Source organism: Macaca mulatta, chromosome 10 (genome assembly GCF_049350105.2).
Source record: "Macaca mulatta isolate MMU2019108-1 chromosome 10, T2T-MMU8v2.0, whole genome shotgun sequence".
NCBI lineage: Eukaryota > Metazoa > Chordata > Mammalia > Primates > Cercopithecidae > Macaca > Macaca mulatta.
In genome coordinates this window covers 7,793,216-7,815,272 of record NC_133415.1, presented here as the reverse complement: position 1 = coordinate 7,815,272, position 22,057 = coordinate 7,793,216, and the positions used below count along the sequence as shown (strand labels likewise).

Sequence of the window (22,057 nt, the reverse complement as noted above, 5' to 3'; positions counted from 1 at the left end):
CAATATAGAAGAGAGAGGGGAGAAAAAGAGTAACTTGACAGTAGTGAAACCTCTGCCAGGTGACAAAGTCAGGTGACACACCTCAGCCAGTGACAGGGTCAGCGCCAACAGTGATGAGTCGTATTAATAGCAGGAGCCCTTGACAAGATGTGATGAGAAGGACACCCCGCCTCTGTGGTCTTCCTTCCAAAAACACATTACCCAGTCTAATCATGAGAAAAATATCACACAAATCCCAACTGAGGGATGGTCTACAAAATATCTGACCAGTAATCCTCAAACTGTCGAGGCCATCAAAAACAAGGCAAGTCTAGGAAACTCTCACAGCCAAGGGGAGCCTCAGGAGACGTGAAGACTCAATAGAATGTGACGCCCTAGATACGATCCTAGACAGGAAAAGGACATGAGGGGAAGAGGTAAGGAAACGTGAAGAAACCAGGGACACTTGGAGAGTTAGTTGCCAGTACATTTGCATTAAAAGTACAAAAGGGAGGTCTTTAGGCAGAATGTAAAAATGAGTCCAGGTGCAAACACAAAATATGAGATGGAAAGAAGAGCAGCAAGAGTAAATATATAGATTCATTTGACAAATTATTTACCATATGAAATAATAATAATGCCTCATGGGATTTAAAATACATATAAGGCCAGGTGTGGTGGCTCACGCCTGTAATCTCAGCACTTCAGGAGGCTGAGCCAGGCGGATCGCCTGAGATCAGGAGTTCGAGATCAGCCTGGCCAACACAGTGAAGCTCTACTAAAAATACAAAAATACAAAAAATTAGCCAGGCGTGGTGGTAGGCACCTGGAATCCCAGTTACTCAGGAGGCTGAGGCAGGAGAATCGCTTGAACCTGGGCGGCGGAGGTTGCAGTGAGCTGAGATTGCGCCGCTGCACTCCAGCCCGGGCAACAGAGCAAGACTCTGTCTCAAAAGTAAATAAATAAATAAAATACATGTAAAATTAAAATGCAAAACAACTATCACACAAAAGAGAAGAGGGGCTAAAGGGAGTATGTTAAAAATCTAGCATTGTTAGGGAAGTGGCGAACAAGGATTTATATTTGACGACAGTAACATAGGCTGCGTGTCACAGTCTCTCATGCAGCTTCTGTGAGACTAATATAAGAATGAAACAACTCATAAAATAATAGAGAGGAAAATGAAATAACGCAACAGAGTGAGACCCTGTCTCAAAAAAAAAAAAAAGTTGGATAATCCTAAAAGAAGGCAACAAAGGACAGAAAAAGAAACATGAGACAGCCAGGTCAAATAGAAAAAATCTTAAAACATTACAATGATATAAAGCCAACTATATAGATAATTAAATACGTGTAGAATGGACTGAATACTTCAAGTGCAAGACTCAGACTATCACACTGTATTTTTTTTCACTGGCTATATGCTGCCCACAAGAGACTTATTCTCAATAAGTAACCAGATCGTTTGAAAGCAAAAGGACAGAAAAGGATACGCCATGTGAACACTCATTGAAAGAAAGCCAAAGTGACTACATTATTACCAGACGGCATAGGCCTGAAGGTAAATGGCATAATGATAAAGGAAACAATTCATGGAAAGTCTTAGCAATTCTAAATTTATTTGTACCCAGTAATTAGCTTCTAAGTGAATAATTCAACAGTCAACAGAATGAAGAAATAAATAAAAGATCTCACTAGACAAACCTACAATCAGATGGAAGACCTCAACACACTTCACTCATCAGTTAACAGAGTGAGCCCACAAAAATGTGGTAAGGGGCTGGGTGCGGTGGTGCACTCCTGTAATCCCAGCACTTTGGGAGGCCGAGGTGGGTGGATCACCTGAGGTCAGGAGTTTGATACCGGCCTGACCAACATGGTGAAACCCCGTCTCTACAAAAACACAAAATTAGCTGCGCTTGGTGGCGCATGCCTGTAATCCCAGCTACTCGGAGGCTGAGGCAGGAGAATTACTTGAACCCAGGAGGCGGAAGTTTGTAGTGAGCCGAGATCGCGGCCATTGCACTCCAGCCTGGGCAACAAGAGCAAAACTCCGTCTGAAAAAAAAAAAGAAAAGAAAATTTTTAAAAAATATGGTAATGATATAGAAGTTCTGAAGAACACAATTAATAAAATGAACCCAATTGACATACTGTTATGGACCACATAATGGCATTTTGGTCAGCAGTGGACCATATACTACAGTGATGCCATAAGATTATATCATATTTGTTCTGTACCTTTTCTATGTTTAGATACACAAATACTCATTGTATTGCAATGGCCTACACTGTGCAGTACAATACCATGCTGTACAGATTTGTAGCCTGAGAGCAATAGGTTATACCACACAGCTTAGGTGTGTAGGAGGTCATACCACCTAGGTTTGTTGTAACTACACTCTAGGATATCTGCACAACAACCAAATCACCTAACAATGTGTTTTTCAGAATGTATCCCTGTCATTAAGCTGCATATGATTGAATGTAGGAAACTGAGCCTCCAGTGGCAGAGAACATACATTCTTTTCCAATGTTTATGAAACATTTCTCAAAATTGATGGCTAGGCGCGGTGGCTCACACCTGTAATCCTGGTACTTCGGGAGGAGGAGGCAGGTGGATCTCTTGAGCCCAGGAGTTCAAGACCAGCCTGGGCAACATGGGGAAACCCTGTTTCTACAAAAAAACACAAAAAAGAGCCAGGTGTGGTGGTATGCACCTGCAGTCTCAGCTACTCAGGCAGCTGAGGTGGGAGGATCGCTTGAGCCCCAGAGGTAGAGGCTGTAGTGACTTGTGATGGCACCGCTGCACTCCAGTCTGGACGACAGAGAGAGAGACCCTGTCCTCCCATCCCCCAAAATGATTATACATGTTAGGTCATAACCCACACCTTAGCATATTTCAAAGGATAGACTGAAGTCATTTAGACTTTAGAATCTATTCTCTGATCACAATGGAATCAACTTTAAAATCAATCATTTAAAAAAATATATAAAATCCCAACTGTTTTGGAAATTAAATACATTTTAAAAATAAACCATTGGAAAAAGAAAACAATCACAAGAACAATTATAAAACATTTTGAATGAAATGATATTGAAAAGGCAGTATACCAAAACCTATATTAATGTGGCTAAACCTGTTCAAACACTTACAGGGAAATAGAGAGCCACGACTTCATATACTAGAGAAATAAAGGCTGAAAATCATGGTCTAAATTTCTAATTTTCAAGAAATTAGAAAAAGAACAGCAAGCTAAACTCAAATTAAGTAGATGGAAGAAAATAATCAATATAACAGCAAAATAAATGAAAGGTAAAACGCGTATACAACAGAAAAAAATAACAACACAAATAAAGTTGTGATTTTGAAAAGACTAACAAAACTGACAGACCTCGACATCTGCCTCTGGATAGGATAGCACAATTTATAGCAAGCAAACATTCCCAATTAAAACAACCAGAAAAGCCCATCCGGGCATAGCTGGATGCCAAGAGAATCTGGCCGTGGCCTCGGCGGAAGGGCATTACCGGAGGATGGAGGAATAAGTAATGACTTCTGAAGGTTGTGTGGGGCTTGGACTGACGAAACTGAAGATATGAGGGACCTCCAACACAAAGCTGGTCATCCCCTTAAAATATCCACAGAATTAGGAGGCTGTTTGGAAAAGGAAGCTCAAGAACTAAACCCATTCACTCCTCCCCACACACACACCAGCTGCCCTTGCTAATGTAAGGCTGCCACCGGTTTCTCTAGGTGTTTCCTAAGCCCCTGAACGAGGATGGAGAACCATTGCTCCGTGTGCTGAATCTGATTAGGCCTCACAGCAAGCCTCAGGAACTCCTGCTGGGCCGACAGCAGCCAAAATGCCGTGATGTCAGAGGCCCTTGCCTGCGGTGCCCCTAATCCAGCCCATGTGGGAGAAAACTCCGTAAGGATTTCTTGTGCGCTCTCTCTGGGTCTCTGGCGCTGTGTGGGTGTTACCTGTGACTCTTACTGTTTCTCCCTCTTATTATTCCCTTATTTTTGTGTTTTTTCCCCCTCACATAACTGATGTGATACATAACAAAGAGCTTTTAAAATAGCTGTTTCTGTTTCATTTACCAGAGTTGTATGTTCCTAATAAAAGACTTACAACCAGAGGAATACAAATATTTAATATTTGACTTTAAAAAAAAATCTAATTCAGCCGGGCATGGCGGCTCACACCTGTAATCCCAGCACTTTCAGAGGCTGAGGTGGGTGGATCACTTGGGCCCAGGTGTTTGTGACCAGCCTGGGCAATATAGTGAGACCTCATCTCTACAAATAAATGTAAAAATTATCCAGGTGTGGTGGTGCATGCCTGTGGTCCCAGCTCTTCAGGAGGCTGAGGCGGCAGGATTGCTTGAGCCTGGAAGGTCGAGGCTGCAGTGAGCCCTGATCATGCCAGTGCATTCCAGCCTGGGTGACAGGGTGATACTCTGTCTCAAAAATAAATAAATAAATAAATAAATAAATAAATAAATAAATAAATCTAATTCACTCCGTTACCATAATCATTTAGTTTGCTTATCCCACTGAGAGCTATGAGATGACCAACAGTGTTCATGGGGCTTGTTTTAGATTAGGGTCTGTGTCCCCGAGGTGGGAAAGAATATGTGTGAGGAATTCATGGTAGTGGGTGAAGAGCAGACAAATTCTCTGGATATATGAGTTTCAACAGCAGCCGAAGGGAGGAAGTGCTCTGCACAGAGGAGGGAAAGCACATCTCGGGCTAAGCCGGGTGAGATGTCCCTGCCTCAGAGCAGGCACAGGAGAAAGGAGCTGAAATCTGGGACACAGGGTTGGGCTGTTCCAGACTCCGGCTCCCTACTGCATGTCTCAGGGGCCCTAAGCCAGCTTGCTGATGAGCTCTGCAGTTCCACGTCTGTCTCCAGAGGCCAAGATGGGGTCTCCAGAGGTGGCACTAAGAACAACAGTGAGCTGAACAATGTCCAATATGTTCACAGAGAATGAAGAAATCAGACACAGCCAATTACAAGAAGCTGGGATGATAAAGCTGCCCTCAAATTCCTGATAGATTGTATAGCTCAATTAGTCTAATGACTCAATTAGACTAATCTTAGCTCATGTGTCCTTGGGTATTTTGTCATCTTATGTTCCCCGTGGGCCACTGGCCCAAAGCAACAAAATCATTTCCCCTGGTGTCAGAAACTGCACCTTCCACTACATCCCTATTCCCCATGTGCCTGGTGCCATGCTAAGTGTACAACAGGCACCCTCAAAATGCCTACTGAGAGAAAGGGTGGCAGACAGTCACATTTGCCTACCTGATATGTATTTTCTCCTTCTCCCATAGGAACACAACCTTGCTTTTTCCATACTAATACACCCAGCCCCCAATTTTTGTATATAGATACAAAATAAGTATACATATTTATGTATTTATAAAATTATATATTTATAATTTTATATATATATATATATATATATTTGCAACCCTCCTTATAGATCGGTATGGCCACATAACACAGTCTTGGTCAATAAAATGTGAGTGGAAACTTCTGGGAGGAGTATCTAAGAAAGAACTTTTAAAAAAGGAAGAGCTGGCTGGCTCAAGCGCCTTGCCCTTCACGCCTCCCCATCTTTGTGCCCGAGACATCTGGAGTGGCTGGTGCTCTGGCAGCTAGCCTGCATGCATGAAGATGTACCTGGAGGTGTGGAAAGCTAAAAGCAACCAGGGTGTCTGATGACATGCTGCACTGGCCCTGTAGCAGCAATATCTGGACTCCTGTTCTCAGAGACAAAAATAACCACCTCTCTTATTTAAACCACTGTTTTGTGGGCTTTCTGCTAATTCAGCATATGAAGAAAAAGGAGAGGGGAAGAGAAACGATTCAGAGAAAGAATATAAAGGCTCCAGATCACCCTAAAGTTTTTTGCTGACTTCACCAGTTCTTGACTTGCTATTTACATAAAATGACACTTAAAAATCTATAAGAGTCCACTGGGCACAGTGGCTCACATCTGTAACCCCAGCACTTTGGGAAGCCAATATAGGAGGATCTCTTGAGCCCAGGAATTCAAGAGTGGCTGGGGCAACATAGTGAGACCTCATCTTTACAATAATTTTTTAAAAAATTATTCAGGCCTGGTGGCGTGCACCTGTCGTTCCAGCTACTTGGGAGGCTGAAGTGGGAGGATCACTTCAGCCTAGGAGATTGAGGCTGCCATGAGCATGATCACACCATTGCACTCCAGCCTGGGTGACAAAGTGAGATCCTGCCTCTAAATAAATAAATAAATAAATAAATAAATAAATAAATAAAATGCAAAAGTCAAAGAGGGCCATTTTCTTTGGTGGAGAAGTTCAGAACATTGTTATGTTAAGTGTCAAAGGCCAGACCATGAGTTGAACGGTCAGAGCAACAAACGGAGGCAGGATTTCCTGGGAGAGGGAATCTGCATCACAGGGTTGCTGTGAGAAATGCTTCCAACTACCCAGAACAGGTCTAGACAGTTCCAGAAAGAATAGCGCCCTTCTCCTTCCCCTCCTCACAGTAGACATCACACATCCAACCATGGAAAAATGCCATTCATACCAATGAATGGCATTCATTCACCCTGAGTGAGTTCTGCCTCCGCCAGGAGGCATGCATCCATTCAGCATGCTGTCCCGGTAATTCACATGAATCAGAAGCTCTGCTATGTCTTATATTAAACAGGAAAGAGGGGAGAAGACAAATTCTTATTGATAGTTAATAAATATAGTTGATAGAGTTGGCGCCACTGCACTCCAGTCTGGGTGACAGAGTGAGACTCCATCTCAAAATAATAATAATAATAATAATAATAATAATTTATAGAGTAGACAAAATATTTCTGGCCACAGTGGTAAGGACTTATGACAGTGATCTCATAAGTGGCATGCCTGTAATCCCAGCACTCTGGGAGGCCACGGCGGGTGGATCACCTGAGGTCAGGAGTTCAAGACCAGCCTGACCAATATGGTGAAAGCCAGTCTCTACTAAAAATACAAAAATTAGCCAGGCGTGGTTAGCCAATATGGTGAAAACCTGTCTCTACTAAAAATATAAAAATTAGCCAGGTGCCTGTAGCCCCAGCTATTCAGGAGGCTGAGATAGAAGAATTGCTTGAACCCTGGAGGCAGAGGTTGCAGTGAGCCGAGATCGCGCCACTGCACTCCAGTCTGGGTGACAGAGTGAGACTCCATCTCAAAATAATAATAATAATAATAATAATAATAATAATAATAATAATTTATAGAGTAGACAAAATATTTCTGGCCACAGTGGTAAGGACTTATGACAGTGATCTCAGCAGCAACAATGCAGGGACTTGGATCTGGGGACCCACAGGGCCCCACCCACCTGCAGACTCTATTTCTGCCATTCTCCCTCATTGATCTGGGGTAGGCAGCCACTCTCTGCCATGGCACAGGGAAGGAGATGGCTGGTGGGAATAAATTAGCACTTCTAATTTACAGTATGAGGTTACCAGCCCACATCTAAATGCAGCCTCTGTTTAAATGATGAACAACAACACGCATGCTCAGGCAAGAAACCTGAAGTTTGTGTCATAGACCTTCACTCCCACTTCCCCAGGGACAAACCTTCACAACCATTTGGTATACTAATTGGGGTTACACACAAGATGTGGGGGAAGAAGAAGGCAAGAATACTGTATATCCGTGACCAAAAGGACAGGAAGAATTAAAAAGCATTGTTATTAAAAGTAATGCCCTTCTCACTAAACTCTGAGGCCAGATACTACCTTGAAACACATGGCCGTCAATTACTCAGCAAACCCAGTCTACCCAGCAAGCCAGAATTATGCCAGAATTACACCCGGTAAGCCTCTACTACATGCAGCAAGCCTGCGGTACATCCTGCAAGCCTCTTCACATCCAGCAAGCCTATCTCACACCTGCCAGGCCCACATTACACCCAGCAAGGGTCTGAGTCTGACACAGACAGACAAGAATTCAAGTCCAAGTTCTTGAACAGCTTAACACCTGAACAACACTGAGCCAGTATCACAGGTCCTAAGCTTTGGTCTCCTTGTTTGTGAAATGTGTATACTCTATGCCTACAGGCTTCCTGTGAGGAGAAGAAATAACATAAGTAAAGCAAATTCCACATGCCTTAATATTGGAGGGGCTCAGTCCATGGTAGGTGCAGCTATCACATCACCATCATCATTATCATTCCAGCAGTGACGATTGTCATCATCGTAATTACTATTGCTATTATTGCCATTACAAAACTACTATTGTCCATTATACTTAAAGCTCTCTTGAGAAGTCAAGTTCAAAGGCTTCCACACCACTGAAATTCAACATTCCCAAGCCTTTGTCATCTGGAAGCCTTATATCCGGTCTAACCTAAATCCTTTCTTTCTACTGTATGAGCCCATGATATTTCTAGCTTTGATTTCATCAGTAATAGAAGAAAGCCATTTACCCTGATCTATAAACAATCTCTGCCAGTAATCATGACAATTTATATTTACATAATGCTTTATAGCTTATGAAGTTCAAACCCAGGCCCACAGAAGTCTGACTGTTGAAAATCACCCCACCGTTCTTGATCTTTAAAGATGGTCACAAGAGGACTTTCCCAAAGGTTAAACCAAACAAATCACTAGGAGGAAAACCAGTGCAACCTGATCTCGCTGTGTTCACAGCAAATTGATTGTTACTTTTCATGATAAAACACAACATAGCAGTTTGTTATGGACTGAATGTTTGTGTCTCCCCCAGATTCATATGTTTAGACGCTAACTTCCAACGTGAATGGGATTAGAGCCCATATCAAAGAGATCCCAGAGAGCTCTCTTGCCCTCTTGCTGCCATGAGAAGTCTGCAGTGTACCACCCAGAAGAGGGCCGTTGCCAGAGCCCCAGCATGCTGGCACTTCCAGCCTCCGGAATTGTGAGAGAAATTTCCATTATCTGCAAGCCACTGAGTCCAGGGTACTTTGTTAAAGCTGCCCAAACTGACTACGGCAAAGTCCTTGTTGGGTTTCTACTTTTCCTTTCTCTTCCCTGTGGACATGTCTTCAGGCAGCAGGGAGGTCTCTGAGAAGCCTGCAGATAGGCAAGAGAAAGGGGTAGGAGCATGCTGGTTGCCGCCATAGAGCCCGCAGCAGGGCAGCTGTTCAGTGAGTTGACCTTTGGGGTCGGCTAGCACCCAGAGTAATTCACGGAGCAGAGAAGAGCATGGGGGTTGGAGGCCACTGGCCCAGACAGGTGTAGGAACCAGCTTCACATCCGGGAATGCCCACGTCCATCAGTCCTCAGGGTGGCATTCATTTAGGACTGCACTGGGGATGCCAGGTACTCTTCACATTCATTCATTCAATACATGCTCGCTGGGCCCTACTAGGCGCAAAGCACATGGGGAGCATCACTACACAAAAGAGATCAAATGTCCACCTTTGGAGGATATTTTATCATAGGGGAGGGCAAGCAAACAGACAGAATGCAGAAACAAATGAAAGACGTGGTGAGTGCCGTGCAACACACAACACAGGTGCTGTGGACAGGAAGCAGGATGGAGGAGGTGAAGGCGAGGAGGGTGGGCTGTATTTGCAATGGGAATGTCAGGGTCACCTTGGTGGAGGAAGAGCAGTTGAACAGAGACTTGAAGGAGGCGAGGGGAGAGCCATGCAGTTACCCAAGGAGCCAGGATCCTGGTAAAGGGCATGGCCGGTGCTGAGGAAGAGCCAGCCTATGTCTGAGGGGAGAGGACGCTGATGTGGCTGGAGTTTCTTGAGCAAGGGGAGGGTGACCAGAGCTGAGGTCAGGGAGACAGATGGACCACGCAGGGTTTCCTAGGCCAGTCTCGGGCCCTGGTTTGTGTTTGAGGAGCCCTCGGTGGGCTCCAGTGAGGGGTCGCTCTGGCTGCTGGGTTGATAATGAACTGTGGCATGGCCATGGTGGAAGCAGGGAGGCAGTGAAGGGGCTGCTGTGATAATCACATGGGAGATGCTGGGGGAAGAAGTGGAGTGGGGTCATCTATTCTGGAACTATCTGGAAGGGAGCCAACAGGCTTTGTTGGTGAACTGGATGTGGATACAAGAGGAAGAAGAGACTCAGTAAAGATGACTAGATTTTAGGCCTGAGCAACTGGGGAAAAAAAGGTTGTTGTTTTTGACTGAGAGTAGGAAGGATGTAGGCAGAGCAGCCCCTCTTTGGCTGTGCCCACATGGAGAAGGCAGGTAGGCAGGTAGGTGCATGAGACTGACATTCAGGAGTTGCTCTGGGACATGAACTCAGGAGATGCTGGTTTATTAACGGCAGGTACAACCGGAAGCCAGAAGAACCTGCAACTGAGCTGATGACCCAAAGTTGTTCTCAGGTGACATAAGGATGGGCCAGGTAAGAAGCTGCTGTTGGACTCAGGTCATGGGTGTTAGTCCCTGCCTTCCCACCATCTACTGACACTTCTCTAAGATAGTCACTTTCCACTCTGAAAAACCAGGGGCAGACTAGGGATTCTTAGTTTCCTGTGAATTTGTGAACTGAGTTTAAGAATCAAGAATGCAGGGCATTGTGAGAGTTCAAGATCATTATGCATTATGGGCAAGGACCCGTGCCACATAGCTCAGGGTGAAATACAGTCGAGGACAAAGGGCCCCACATAGGCAGGGATGGAGGGAGTCAGACTGGCCCTTATTCAGTTTTCAGCCCCTGAAATTCAGCTCCACGGCTACCACTCACTCCATCGAAACTGCTCTCACCAAAATCATCAATGACTGGTTACCGGCCACCTGGTCCCCAAGCCAGAAATCTGGGAATGTCTTTAAACATTTCCTCTCCCTTATTCCCTTCTTTTTTTTTTTTTTTTTTTTTTTTTTTTTTTTTTTTTTTTTTTGAGACTGAGTAGTCCTGCTCTGTCACCTATGGCGTGATCTCAGCTCAATGCAACTTCCACCTCCTGGGTTCCAGCAATTCTTCTGCCTCAGCCTCCCGAGTAGCTGGGATTACAGTCACGTACCACCATATCCGGCTAATTTTTGTATTTTTAGTAGAGATTGGGTTTTGCCAAGTTGACCAGACTGGTCTTAAACTACTGACCTCAAGTGATCCACCTGCCTCGGCCTCCCAAAGTTCTGGGATTACAGGCGTGAGCCACCGCACCTGGCCTATTCCCTTATGTCTTATGCCGTATCCCTCATTTCCTATCCTCAACCCCTTATTCCTGAGTCTTTCTTGAATCTATTCTCCTGGCTCTTCCCATATGCTCAGACAACAAAAGACCCTCCACGTCTTGTCTTGTTCTGGCTGAGGAGGGGAGAGGGTCTAGACTATTTCAATAGTACCAATGCCATTTCTGTGCCTGTAGCCCTGCTCCCTCCTCCAGTCCATGCTCCTCCGTGATGCTACATTCTGGAGGCTTAGAAATAAGATCCATAAAGAGCCCATTCCTATGCCCGGCAGTGGGGCAGACACCGGATAAAGGGGCCACTAATGTAATTATTCTCTTCTTGGAAATATATTTCACTGCCTTCTTCTAAATTTGTCCACATGGACACTGCTACATATTAACTGAAATGCTTTCCTTAAAAATAGCTGAGGATGATTAGCTAGAGGGATCGTAATAGGAATTTTAAGCAATCATTTAAATTAATTCCTGAGAAGTCTATGCAGAACCCTTCAAGCTGAGCTCTTTCTGGCAGAAACTCACCAGTTCCCATAAGCACATGCAAATCAGCACTCTGAGTTTCCCATATTTCACTGCCAGATTGTTTTTTTTTTTTTTTCATTCTAGAGGAACAAACCACAGCTCTGTGACTGGGAACTCTCCACTGGCAGGCGGGGGCCAGAGTGGCTTTGTACTCCCACCCGCAGGCTGCCCCATGATGCCCAGTGCCAGGCATGGAGCAGAGAGCCAAACCACGTCAATAAATGCTTCCGATATGTAAAAGTGTAAATATCAAAGGCTGGCCACATCCATATTGAAAGTATTCTCTAAGAAATGTGCCAATGACAATTTTTTGGCAAAAAAAAAAAAAAAAAATCCTTTTAAATTGTTGAAAGATGCCTAGAAATGGATCTGCTGCATCCTGGGATAAGCCATTGTCCTTTAAAGTATGTTAGTATAAGAAAACAACTGAACTTTTGCAGGAAGGAAACGAAGAGAAATCCATTCTCCTACCTTCTTAAAGTCACGCATGTTAATTTTTCCATTAGGCTCCTTGCTGAAGTCAAGAAATCGTTTTTTGAATTCTGGGTCCTGCTGCTGTATACAGTTTTTGAATTTTTCAATCACTTCTTCTGTGGTCATCTTCTTGATCTGGGTGGTTTTATTCTCCGTGGGCTTGGTTCTAAAATCACAAGCAGGCATTTAGACCTGGTGTCCCAACGGACACAGGCAGGGTGCTTCCTCCAGACTTCACCCATTTCCATGTAACCCGTGACAGTAAGAAGGTTCCCCATCCTCGGTTCACTAGCTGGGAAGGGTGGAGTGACTCAGGGGCTTCTTACCCTCCCCTGGCTGGTAGGTTCCAGGGCCAGAACTGGAGGTCCCCAGCACAGTGTCCAAGTGAAAGCCCATATACAGTGGCAGGCTGGGGGCAGGGGGACTTGAAGGGAGACAATATTATTGTCCTAGAGATTTTCAATTATGCTTTGAGCTGGCCAAAGGTGGCATGTGACTGGGCACACAGGGTTGAAAAAGGATATTGTTTTTGAAGTGGAAAAATTTAAAGTCAGAGCCCATTAGAAAGCTTTAAATGAAAGAAATAGGCCGTTTTGTGGTAACTAGATCAAGAAAGTCATCAAACATCCATGGAAATGAAGGGAAGTCCACAGTTACTCCATAAGTCAATTTGATTTATAAAATACAAATTGAATGTGCTGTTCTGTGAGTGTCAGAGTGGATGTGTCTGAGCGTGTGGGCGTGGGTGTTTGTAGGACAGTGATTTCCTCAGCTCTCTGGAAGTCTCTTGGGTCCCATATTTTTGGGGAAAAAAAAGCTCTGAGACAGTCATGGAGAATGGACTTCTATTCCTTTCCTGCTGCATCTCTTGATTTTTAAGAGCTCTCCGGGAAAGCTACATTTTATGAAATGTTTCATTGCCATTGCTTCTTTCACCAGTTTTAGGAAGCAGACGTATCTTATCATGGAATATTTAACCTGTCTCTTAAAATACCATCTTTATGCCCATTTATAAAGCTGCTACTACTGAAAAGCCCAGGTATTCAAATGTAATTAGCATATCATTAAAATACTCCCATTGCTCTTAAGAACTTTTTAAAAGGGCTATGACAAAGTGAAGTCTGCTGAATAGTTCTACATTTTACCTTTCATTATGAATTTATTATAAGCTATGAATGAGCAAGTTAAAATAATGTCTTTTCATTAAACTAAACCTATATTTTTAAAAGGAAGAAGAGTTAGAATATTCATCAGGCTAATTTTTTATAGATTTACTAAGTATGTTTTATTGTTACAATTCAATTTGGAAATCATTTTAATCATTCTATCATTCATATTAAAAAATGTTAACTGGTTTAATGGATGTGTGTTGTAATAAATATTAAATGGTGGTAAGGAATCTAAGCTTCTGGAAGAGAGTAAATGTGAATGCAGGTATGTAATAGAGAAGCTACAGATTGTCTCTGGGAGTCAGGAGTCCCGGATTCTTGACCCAGGCCAGTCACTAAGTTTGTGAGCCAAGTCCCCAAACCTCTCAGACATCAGTGTTTTCATTTCTAAATTTAAAAGGTAAATTCAATAATTCCTAAGATCTCTGCTTGCTCTAAAATTCCCTGACTCGAATCACTGTCTTTCTAGTGTGCCATCTTTCTTATTTATAAGATGAAATATTAAAATACTCAGTCAACAAATAGTTACTAAAAACCTATTCCATGACAGACACTGTGGTTTTGATATGTGCATTCATTGTGCTTAATTTTACCTCTCAGAAAGATCTGGCTGCTGCTGTTCATCTTTTCGTAAATGTTCACTTAACAGCTGATCCTTGGGAACATGAACTGGAGAGACAGTGGGTGGACCATCAATTCCCATGTGCGCCAAAAGTTTCTTGTAAAGGATTCTTCCTGAACCAATGTCCTGGATCTTACTGCAGAGTCTGAATTTTAAAAAATAATTAAAACACACTCAGTAGAGTAACTAAAATGGAAAAGAATGACCCTGCCAAGTGTTGGTGAAGATGCAAGTAACTACAACTTTCATCCACTGCTGGTGGGAATGTAAAACGGTACAACCACTCTATTCTTAGGCATTTACCAAAGAGAAATGAAAATGTGTGTCTACACAAATATATACAGCTTTATTTGTAACAACCAAACAGTACATATACAGCTTTATTGGTAACAGTCAGAAACTAGAAACAAACCATATACCTATCAAGAGATGAATGTATATACAAACTATGGTAAACCCATTCAATGGAATACTACTCAGCAGTGAAAAGGAAAGAACTGTTGGTATATATAAAACAAAATGAATGAATCACAAAATTGTTATGCTTAGTGAATAAAGCCAGACAAAAAAGAGAATATCTTGTGTGCTTCCATTTACATAAAGTCCTAGAAAACACAAAGTAATCTATCATGAAAGACAGCAGATCAGTGTTTTCATGGAGGTGGGAGGAGGGAGTGATGATGAATTGCTAAAGGGCATATAGAAGATTTTTGGGGTGAAAATATTTGATATCGTGATTGACATCTTGTGATGATTTTATGGATATTGACATATGATGAATTTCATCACATTGTATCATTTAAATGTGTGCAGCGTATTGTATATAAAGTATACTGCAATGCAGATATAGTAAATGTAAAAAAAGAATTATAAAAAATTATATGACTGAAGGCAGGGGCTCCCAAAGTGTGGTCTGAGGACACTTCCAGAGCATCAGTGAGGCTAGAACTATTTTTCTATTAACACTGAGGTGTGATTTGCCTTTTTCACTCAATTCTTCTATGCATATAGAGTCAAGTCCATCAGAGGCAACATGTGTGATCATGTCCTCACTCAGACCACAAATAAAATGTATTCTTGTGTAGGCTGTGTTTTCTAACATTTTTAAGGCTGTAGGCTTAGGGTGTAAATGAGGAACTAGGAGTAGGTTTTCAGTGATTAACTCAGTTTCTTTATAGCCTTTCTACCCAGCTCTCTGCTAGAGACCTTCAGTTACACTTGCTATAACTGCTATAACCTCATTATTGTCCAACAAACCACTATTTCGAAATTCCAAGTTTTCCCTGAGCCTATATGAAAGCACAGCAAGGAAGTACACTTCTTTCTGCAATGACACTTTAAAAATGTCTCCGTTTTAATTTCTGATATGGTATATAAGGACATACTCCATATGAGAAACAGCCTTTGAGGTCCTCGATAATTCTTCAGAGTATAAAAGTGTCCCGAGACCAAAAGTGCTGAGAACCACTGACCTGGGGCACATTCCCTACCCTTGCTGTGCCTCAGTTTCCTTATCCGTGAAATGCAGATAATAAAAGTACCAAGGACTGCTGCAATGACCAATGGGACAATCCACATAAAGCCGTTAGCGCTGGCGCTGATATGCTCTATGTATACGTGCTTAATAAATCGCAGCTGTAATAACAGTCCTATGGTATCCTTATGATGATCTGCATACAGCTGGGAGCTGAGCATGAGCTCTGAAGCCACACTTTGCTCAATAAGTGCTCACTAGTATCATAATCGCTCCCATAAATATTCATTGGGCTATGTATGAAGCACTGTGCTAACTACTGTTGCCACAACTGTGAACAAACCAGAACAACGCCTACCTTACTGAACTTCGATCAGCTGGGAGAGACTGTTCATTTGGAACAGAGGGAAAGACGGTCTAAAAGTCCAGAGGCAAGACAGGGCCCAGAGTTTTCAAGGAGTGGAAAGCAGGTCAGCATAGCTGGAGCTGAGACCAGCAGCAGCGGCAGCAGCAAACACTGGCTGAGGCCTCACTATATGCTTGGCCCTGAGGTAGTAAGGCTTTGTGTGTAAGATCTCATTTGATCCTTATCACAACTCTAGTAAGAAATATCTGGATGAAGAAACAGAGACTTGAAGAGGTTAAGTCACTCGCCCAAGTTTGGAACTAATTCAACCTAGGCAACCTGGCTGCACAGTCTCAGCCCCTGAGAGGTGAGAGGCTCATGGAGGGCCTGGGAACCATGCAGATGGTAATGGGACTGCAAAATGGTTTTTTGTTTGTTTGGTTGGTTGACTTTTGTTTTTGTTTTGTTTTGTTTTGAGACGGAGTTTTGCTCCAGCTGCCCAGGCTGGAGTGCAATGGGGCAATCTCGGCTCACTGCAACCTTTGCCTCCCGGGTTCAAGCGATTCTCCTGCCTCAGCCTCCCAGGTAGCATTACAGGCATGTGCCACCACACCCAGCTTAAGTTTGTATTTTTGGTAGAGACGGGGTTTCTCCATGAGTTGACTATGTATCATTATATTGCTCGGTTATCAATATTTGATCATTGTGGTTTTAAAAGTACACGAAGCTCTTGCTCTATCAGAAGGCAGCATATTTCACTGTTGCAACTCGCACACACAAAATGTCTCCATTCCACAAGAGCTGAGGTGAAATCTTTGCATCTTGAACAATACTTTACAAGATATTACTAAAAAATAAAGGAAAGATATTTGCTTGCAAGAAAAGAAGAAAAAAGAGAGCTCAGGAATCATAGAGCCCCAGGAGGGAACCCAGGCCTCACAACTCACCAGCTGTGCAAGTTGGAGTGAGTATTTAACTTCTCCAGACCTCAGTTTCTTTGTCCGTAGAAAGGAATAATGTTAGCTACCTTACGTGGCTGTGATAAGGACTATATCATATAAGGCATATCAAACTCTTAAGCGATGTCCAGTGCTTAGCAAGGATTCAGTAAATAGCAGTTATTATCAATATTACCTATTAATATTTCAAAAACACACAGAAAAGGTTTAGAATTATGGAACAGGCCTTATGAAAAACATGACACGAATTAATTTTGTTACCAAAAACTTACTTTATGAAATGTGCATTCGTTAAAAATGGGCAGAAGACGTGCAAGATTTTCTTGAAATTATTTCGGCCAATGAGCCCTGTGTCTCCAAGGTCATATGCCCGTAGCATATTATAAAAAGCATGTAGGTTCCTAGTAATTGTATCATGAACAATTTCTTCCACCTAACATTAAAGAACAAACACATTTCCTAAGCTGTACATCTGTAACCTTTTGTAACAGTAACCTCAAACCACATAGGAAGGCATCTGCAGAAAGAAGGCACGTGTTACTTACTGAATCCCAGGCCAGAAGGAAAGGTGTCTTAGTATCTGTACAGGGAGATGCTTTTCTCATCTAATTGGGAAAGAGAAGATATATAAATAAATACCACTCATAAAAGTCATTAGGAGCACTGGAGGCAGATGGACCTGGACTTGAATCCTAGCTCTGTCCCTAATTAGCCATTAGTGTTGAGACCTTGAACAATGGAGCTTGCACTCTAATACCCATCTGAAAGTAAAGACTATAACACTTAACTTGAAATACTATGCAGCCATAAAAAAGAAAGAGATCAAGTCTTTTGCAGGGACATAGATGGAGTGGAGGCCATTATCCTTAGCAAGCTAACACAGCAAGAGAAAACCAAATACCACATGTTCTCACTTATAAGTGGGAGCTAAATGATGAGAACACATGGACACATAGAGGAGAACAATGCACGCTAGGGCCTATTGGAGAATAAGAGAATTTTCACCCTCAGGAGAATGAGGATGGAGGTTGGGAGGAGAGAGAGGATCAGGAAAAATATAATAACTAATGAATACTAGGCTTAATACCTGGGTGATGAAATAATCTGTACAATAAACCCCCATGACACAACTTTACCTGTGTAACAAACCCACGCTTGTACCCCTGAACTTAAAATAAAAGTTAAAAAAATAGCATTTAATTTTCACTTAAAGAAAACTACAATAAACACGAAAAAACCCATCACCTAGAAATGAAATAAATGCTAAGTAGAATAACGAGATGGCATTTTTGCCTACCAGAATGGTGAAAACGCAAAAGTAAGCAAACTGCCTGCACAGGTGGGGGTTTCAGAAATGGTGGGAGTGTAAATTGATCTAACTTTCTGGAAAGTACTTTTGTCTCAAGATACATTTGGATACTATTTGACAATATGATAATTTAGACTCTACGGCGAGGACGAAGGCTGCCGCTGGGGAAGAGAACCGGTAGCTAGGGGCTGGCAGAGAAAAGAAAACTTCCTATCACTGCATCCCCTCTTGTGTTCTTTGCATTCTGTACTTTATACATATCATCCTCTTTAAAAAATATTAAAATATTAATAGAATAAAACATATTCTTGGACCCAATAATTCCATTTCTTAAAATTTAGAACTGAAGAAATAATCATAGAGTGATACAAAAAAGCAAGTGCCAAGATGTTCACTGCAGCAAAATTTTAAAAATAAAAAATAAATGAACATCCAAATTATAACAGTTATTTAGTATCTTTTAAAATTAGATAGCAGGCCGGGCACAGTGACTCAAGCCTGTAATCCAGCACTTTGGGAGGCCAAGGCGGGCGGATCACCTGAGGTCAGGAGTTCGAGACTACCCTGGCCAACATGGTGAAACCCCATCTCTACTAAAAACACAAAAATTAGCTGGGCGTGGTGGTGTGCCCCTGTAATCCCAGCTACTCGGGAGGCTGTCGCTGGAGAATCGTTTGAACCCAGGAGGCGGAGGTTGCAGTGAGCCAAGGTCATGTCACTGCACTCCAGCCTGGGCAACAGAGTGAGACTCTGTCTCTAAAATAAATAAAATAAAATTAGATAGCAGAACTTTTCATTGACATTAAGTGTTAACAGTATGTTAATAAGCGACAATATAGACTAAAACGTCATTATATGTGGCGTGAACCCAGGAGGCGGAGCTTGCAGTGAGCCAAGATCACACCACTGCACTCCAGCCTGGGTGACAGAGTGAGACTCCATCTCAAAAAAAAAAAAAAGTCATTATATTGTCTTGCTTTTAAACAAAATAGCTACAATCTAGAGAAATGTGTGTCCAAACTCATCAAATTGCATACATTAAATATGTACAGTTTTTGAATATCAATTATACTTCAATAAAGCTGTTTTTAAAAAACAGAAGTATGGGTATGCATGTATGTGGACTTGGAAGAATATACAGCAAAGTATAACAGTAAATAACAATGCTTTGGTGTTAGAATTAGTGGTGATTTTTATTTTTGCCTATTGCACATCTATGTTTTCTAATTTTTCCAATTCCTTCATTCATCATTCATTCATTCATTCATTCAATAGATTGTGTGAGTGTGCCTGACACTGCCTATCCCCTATAGTACAATGGGCAGTGATAACAGAAAGGTCCCTGCCTTTGTGGAGACAGGAACACATCAGGCCACAAATGTGACTCTGAGGCTGGGAGGGTCCCTGTGCAGGCTCTGGGGGCGCTGAGCTCTGGAGATGGTAACATAGGTCACAAGGAGCTGGAAGGAATCCCAGGTAGCAGATGCAGCGCACGCCAAGGCCTGAGAAGGGCAGCCGGGGAGCCTGAGGAACTGGATGAAGAGGTCTTCCCAGAAAGTCATTGGAAAGGTGAAGGCGTGAAGACAGACATGATCTATTTTATACTAAACAAAGATCACACCACTTGCCACGTGGAGAAGGGATTGCTTACGTGTCTACATTTTGTTTTTAAAGAAAACAGATTCTTAACATTTTATGCGCATTATCCTGTTAAATTCCCAACAACCTTACAAGGTGGTACCATAATCAACCTGGTTTTACAGGTAAAGAAATGAGTCTTAGAGAGGTAAATTATTTGCCCCAGGTCACAGCTAATAAGAGGTGGAGGCAGGGAGTCGAACGCAGGTGCACAAGCTCCTACCCTGGCCGGATGCCTCTACTCCCAGGCCACCAGGCTTGATCTGACTCTGAAGCACTGGCAGTAAACTGAGTCAAGGCACATGCTCAGGCATCCATACGCCACATACATGGCATGGGTGCACAGGTTCACACACGCATCTATCACTTATGCAGGACAGGTATGGGGTACAGCCAACACCAACGGTCAGCCTATTCTGACCCACTGTCTAGCAAAACAGATCACAAGGCCTTTTATGCATAAAGGAATTTTATATACATTATACTAAATTATAGTATATAATATAGTAATATAGTTGATATATAATATAGCTAATTTGTAATATACTATATATCATGTAACTATGTATATATAACTGTTATATATAATATGTGTACATAACATATTATGCTATAATTATATAGCATAATTATATAATAATATAGTATCATATAATTATAATATAGGATTTATTAAGTAAGCAATAAAGCAGTGTACAAATGTCTATATATATCCAGATATAGTATATTTATATGATAATTATATTATATATCTGGATATATATTATACATAATTCAATTATTGCTAAAGTATAATATATACAATAAAGCAGGTACCAAGATGTAATTAATTAATATAATAATTGTAAAACTATAATAATATGTAATATATGATGTAATTATATTATAATATATAACTGGATTTACAATATGTCTGGATATATGTATCCAGCAACCTAAGAATGCCCACACCTTTTGGGCCAGTATTTCCACTTCTCAAAGCTATTCTAAGGAAATATTTAGATATGAATGGAGATCTGTGCACAAAGATGTCCAGCATAACGAAAGGAAGAAGAGAAACAGCCCAGCTGCCCCAGTGACAAGGACGTGCACAGAACACTCTAAGATACCATTGGCGATCTTGTTTATGATGAGTTTTTAATGATGTGGGGTGAGGGGAAAGGCTCATCATATAATGTGAAGCTGAAAAAATGGAATATACAAAGTCATACAAAGAGTGAGTTCAACTATGTAAACAAAAAAATGTGCCCACCCACACACAAAGAGCAGAAGAAAATTTATCACAATTTTAACTGTGTAACTATCTCTGAGTATTGGGATTTGGGATTTTTATCATTATTTTCACCTTTGTAGTTTGGGATATATTCTAATCTACAAAGAATTTCTGTTACTTGTGTAATCACAAAACATTTGAATAAGTTATGTATTATGGCCTATTAAAATTACCTCCAAAATGTTGGTAGAAAATGTCTACATGTACCAAGAGGAGGTAATTTAAATATGACACTTTCGCTCCAATAAACTGTCCCATTTTAAAACAAGAAGTATGCCATAATATCTTCCCAAGACCTTGATGCAAAACCACGACAGATGGAAAGGATTTATTGATGATGAATAAATTGTACTTTGCACAGAAACCATCAGAACAGAATGCAGCTGGCTTCAGCTAAACCATCTTAAAGCTTTCCCCAAAGCCAGGCACCCCATTCAGATCCATTCAGTAGAAACGTCACCTTTAGGGAAACAGTGCGTCTCGTGATATTACTGGTTTGAATTTGATTCATAGGGATGCCAACTTCGAAAATCTAAAATTAAAAGCTAATTTGTACCTGTTAAAGGAAGCTTTTTAAAAAACATTTCAACAAGAATCTGTTAAAGCCTATTGCATGCACTATCTGAAATGAATCTGATAAAGTTCTTAAAACTGTTTTAATGCTAATAGCTATTAAAGTTATAGAAGCATTTCTAATAATAAAACTGTCAACTTTTCAGTCTAAAGAAACAAATGCTAAAGGCAAATGCTAGTCACTAAAGGCAATAAGCAGTTATTTTTTTAAAGTTGAACCAACGTAGGGTACGAAACTCTAAAAATATGAATGAGAACCACAGTAGTCACTCACAAATACTCCTTTTAAAGACATGGCTGTGGCCAGGTGCAGTGGCTCATGCCTGTAATGCCCGCACTTTGGGAGGCTGAGGCAGGTGGATCACGAGGTCAGGAGATAAAGGCCAGCCTGGCCAACACGGTGAAACCCTGTCTCTACTAAAAATACAAAAATTACCCGGGCGTGGCGGCACGTGCCTGTAGTCCCAGCTACTCAGGAGGCTGAGGCAGGAGAATTGCTTGAACCTGGCAGGCGGAGGCTGCAGTGAGCCGAGATCATGCCACTGCAC

The 22,057-nt window shown here is 41.8% G+C and overlaps 1 protein-coding gene across 2 annotated transcripts in view; it reads right to left on the bottom strand.

Moving 5' to 3' along the window:
* EFCAB6 (EF-hand calcium binding domain 6) overlaps window positions 1-22,057 on the bottom strand; it is a 306,925-nt gene that overhangs the window by 136,816 nt on the left and 148,052 nt on the right. For both annotated transcript variants that reach the window (XM_001108976.4, XM_077949368.1), the window contains 4 exons: window positions 17,262-17,321; window positions 16,989-17,149; window positions 13,909-14,082; window positions 12,144-12,312 (listed from right to left, as the gene is read on the bottom strand). In XM_001108976.4, coding sequence (XP_001108976.4) covers window positions 12,144-12,312; window positions 13,909-14,082; window positions 16,989-17,149; window positions 17,262-17,321 — 564 coding nt within the window. The remainder of the gene's footprint in view (window positions 1-12,143; window positions 12,313-13,908; window positions 14,083-16,988; window positions 17,150-17,261; window positions 17,322-22,057) is intronic.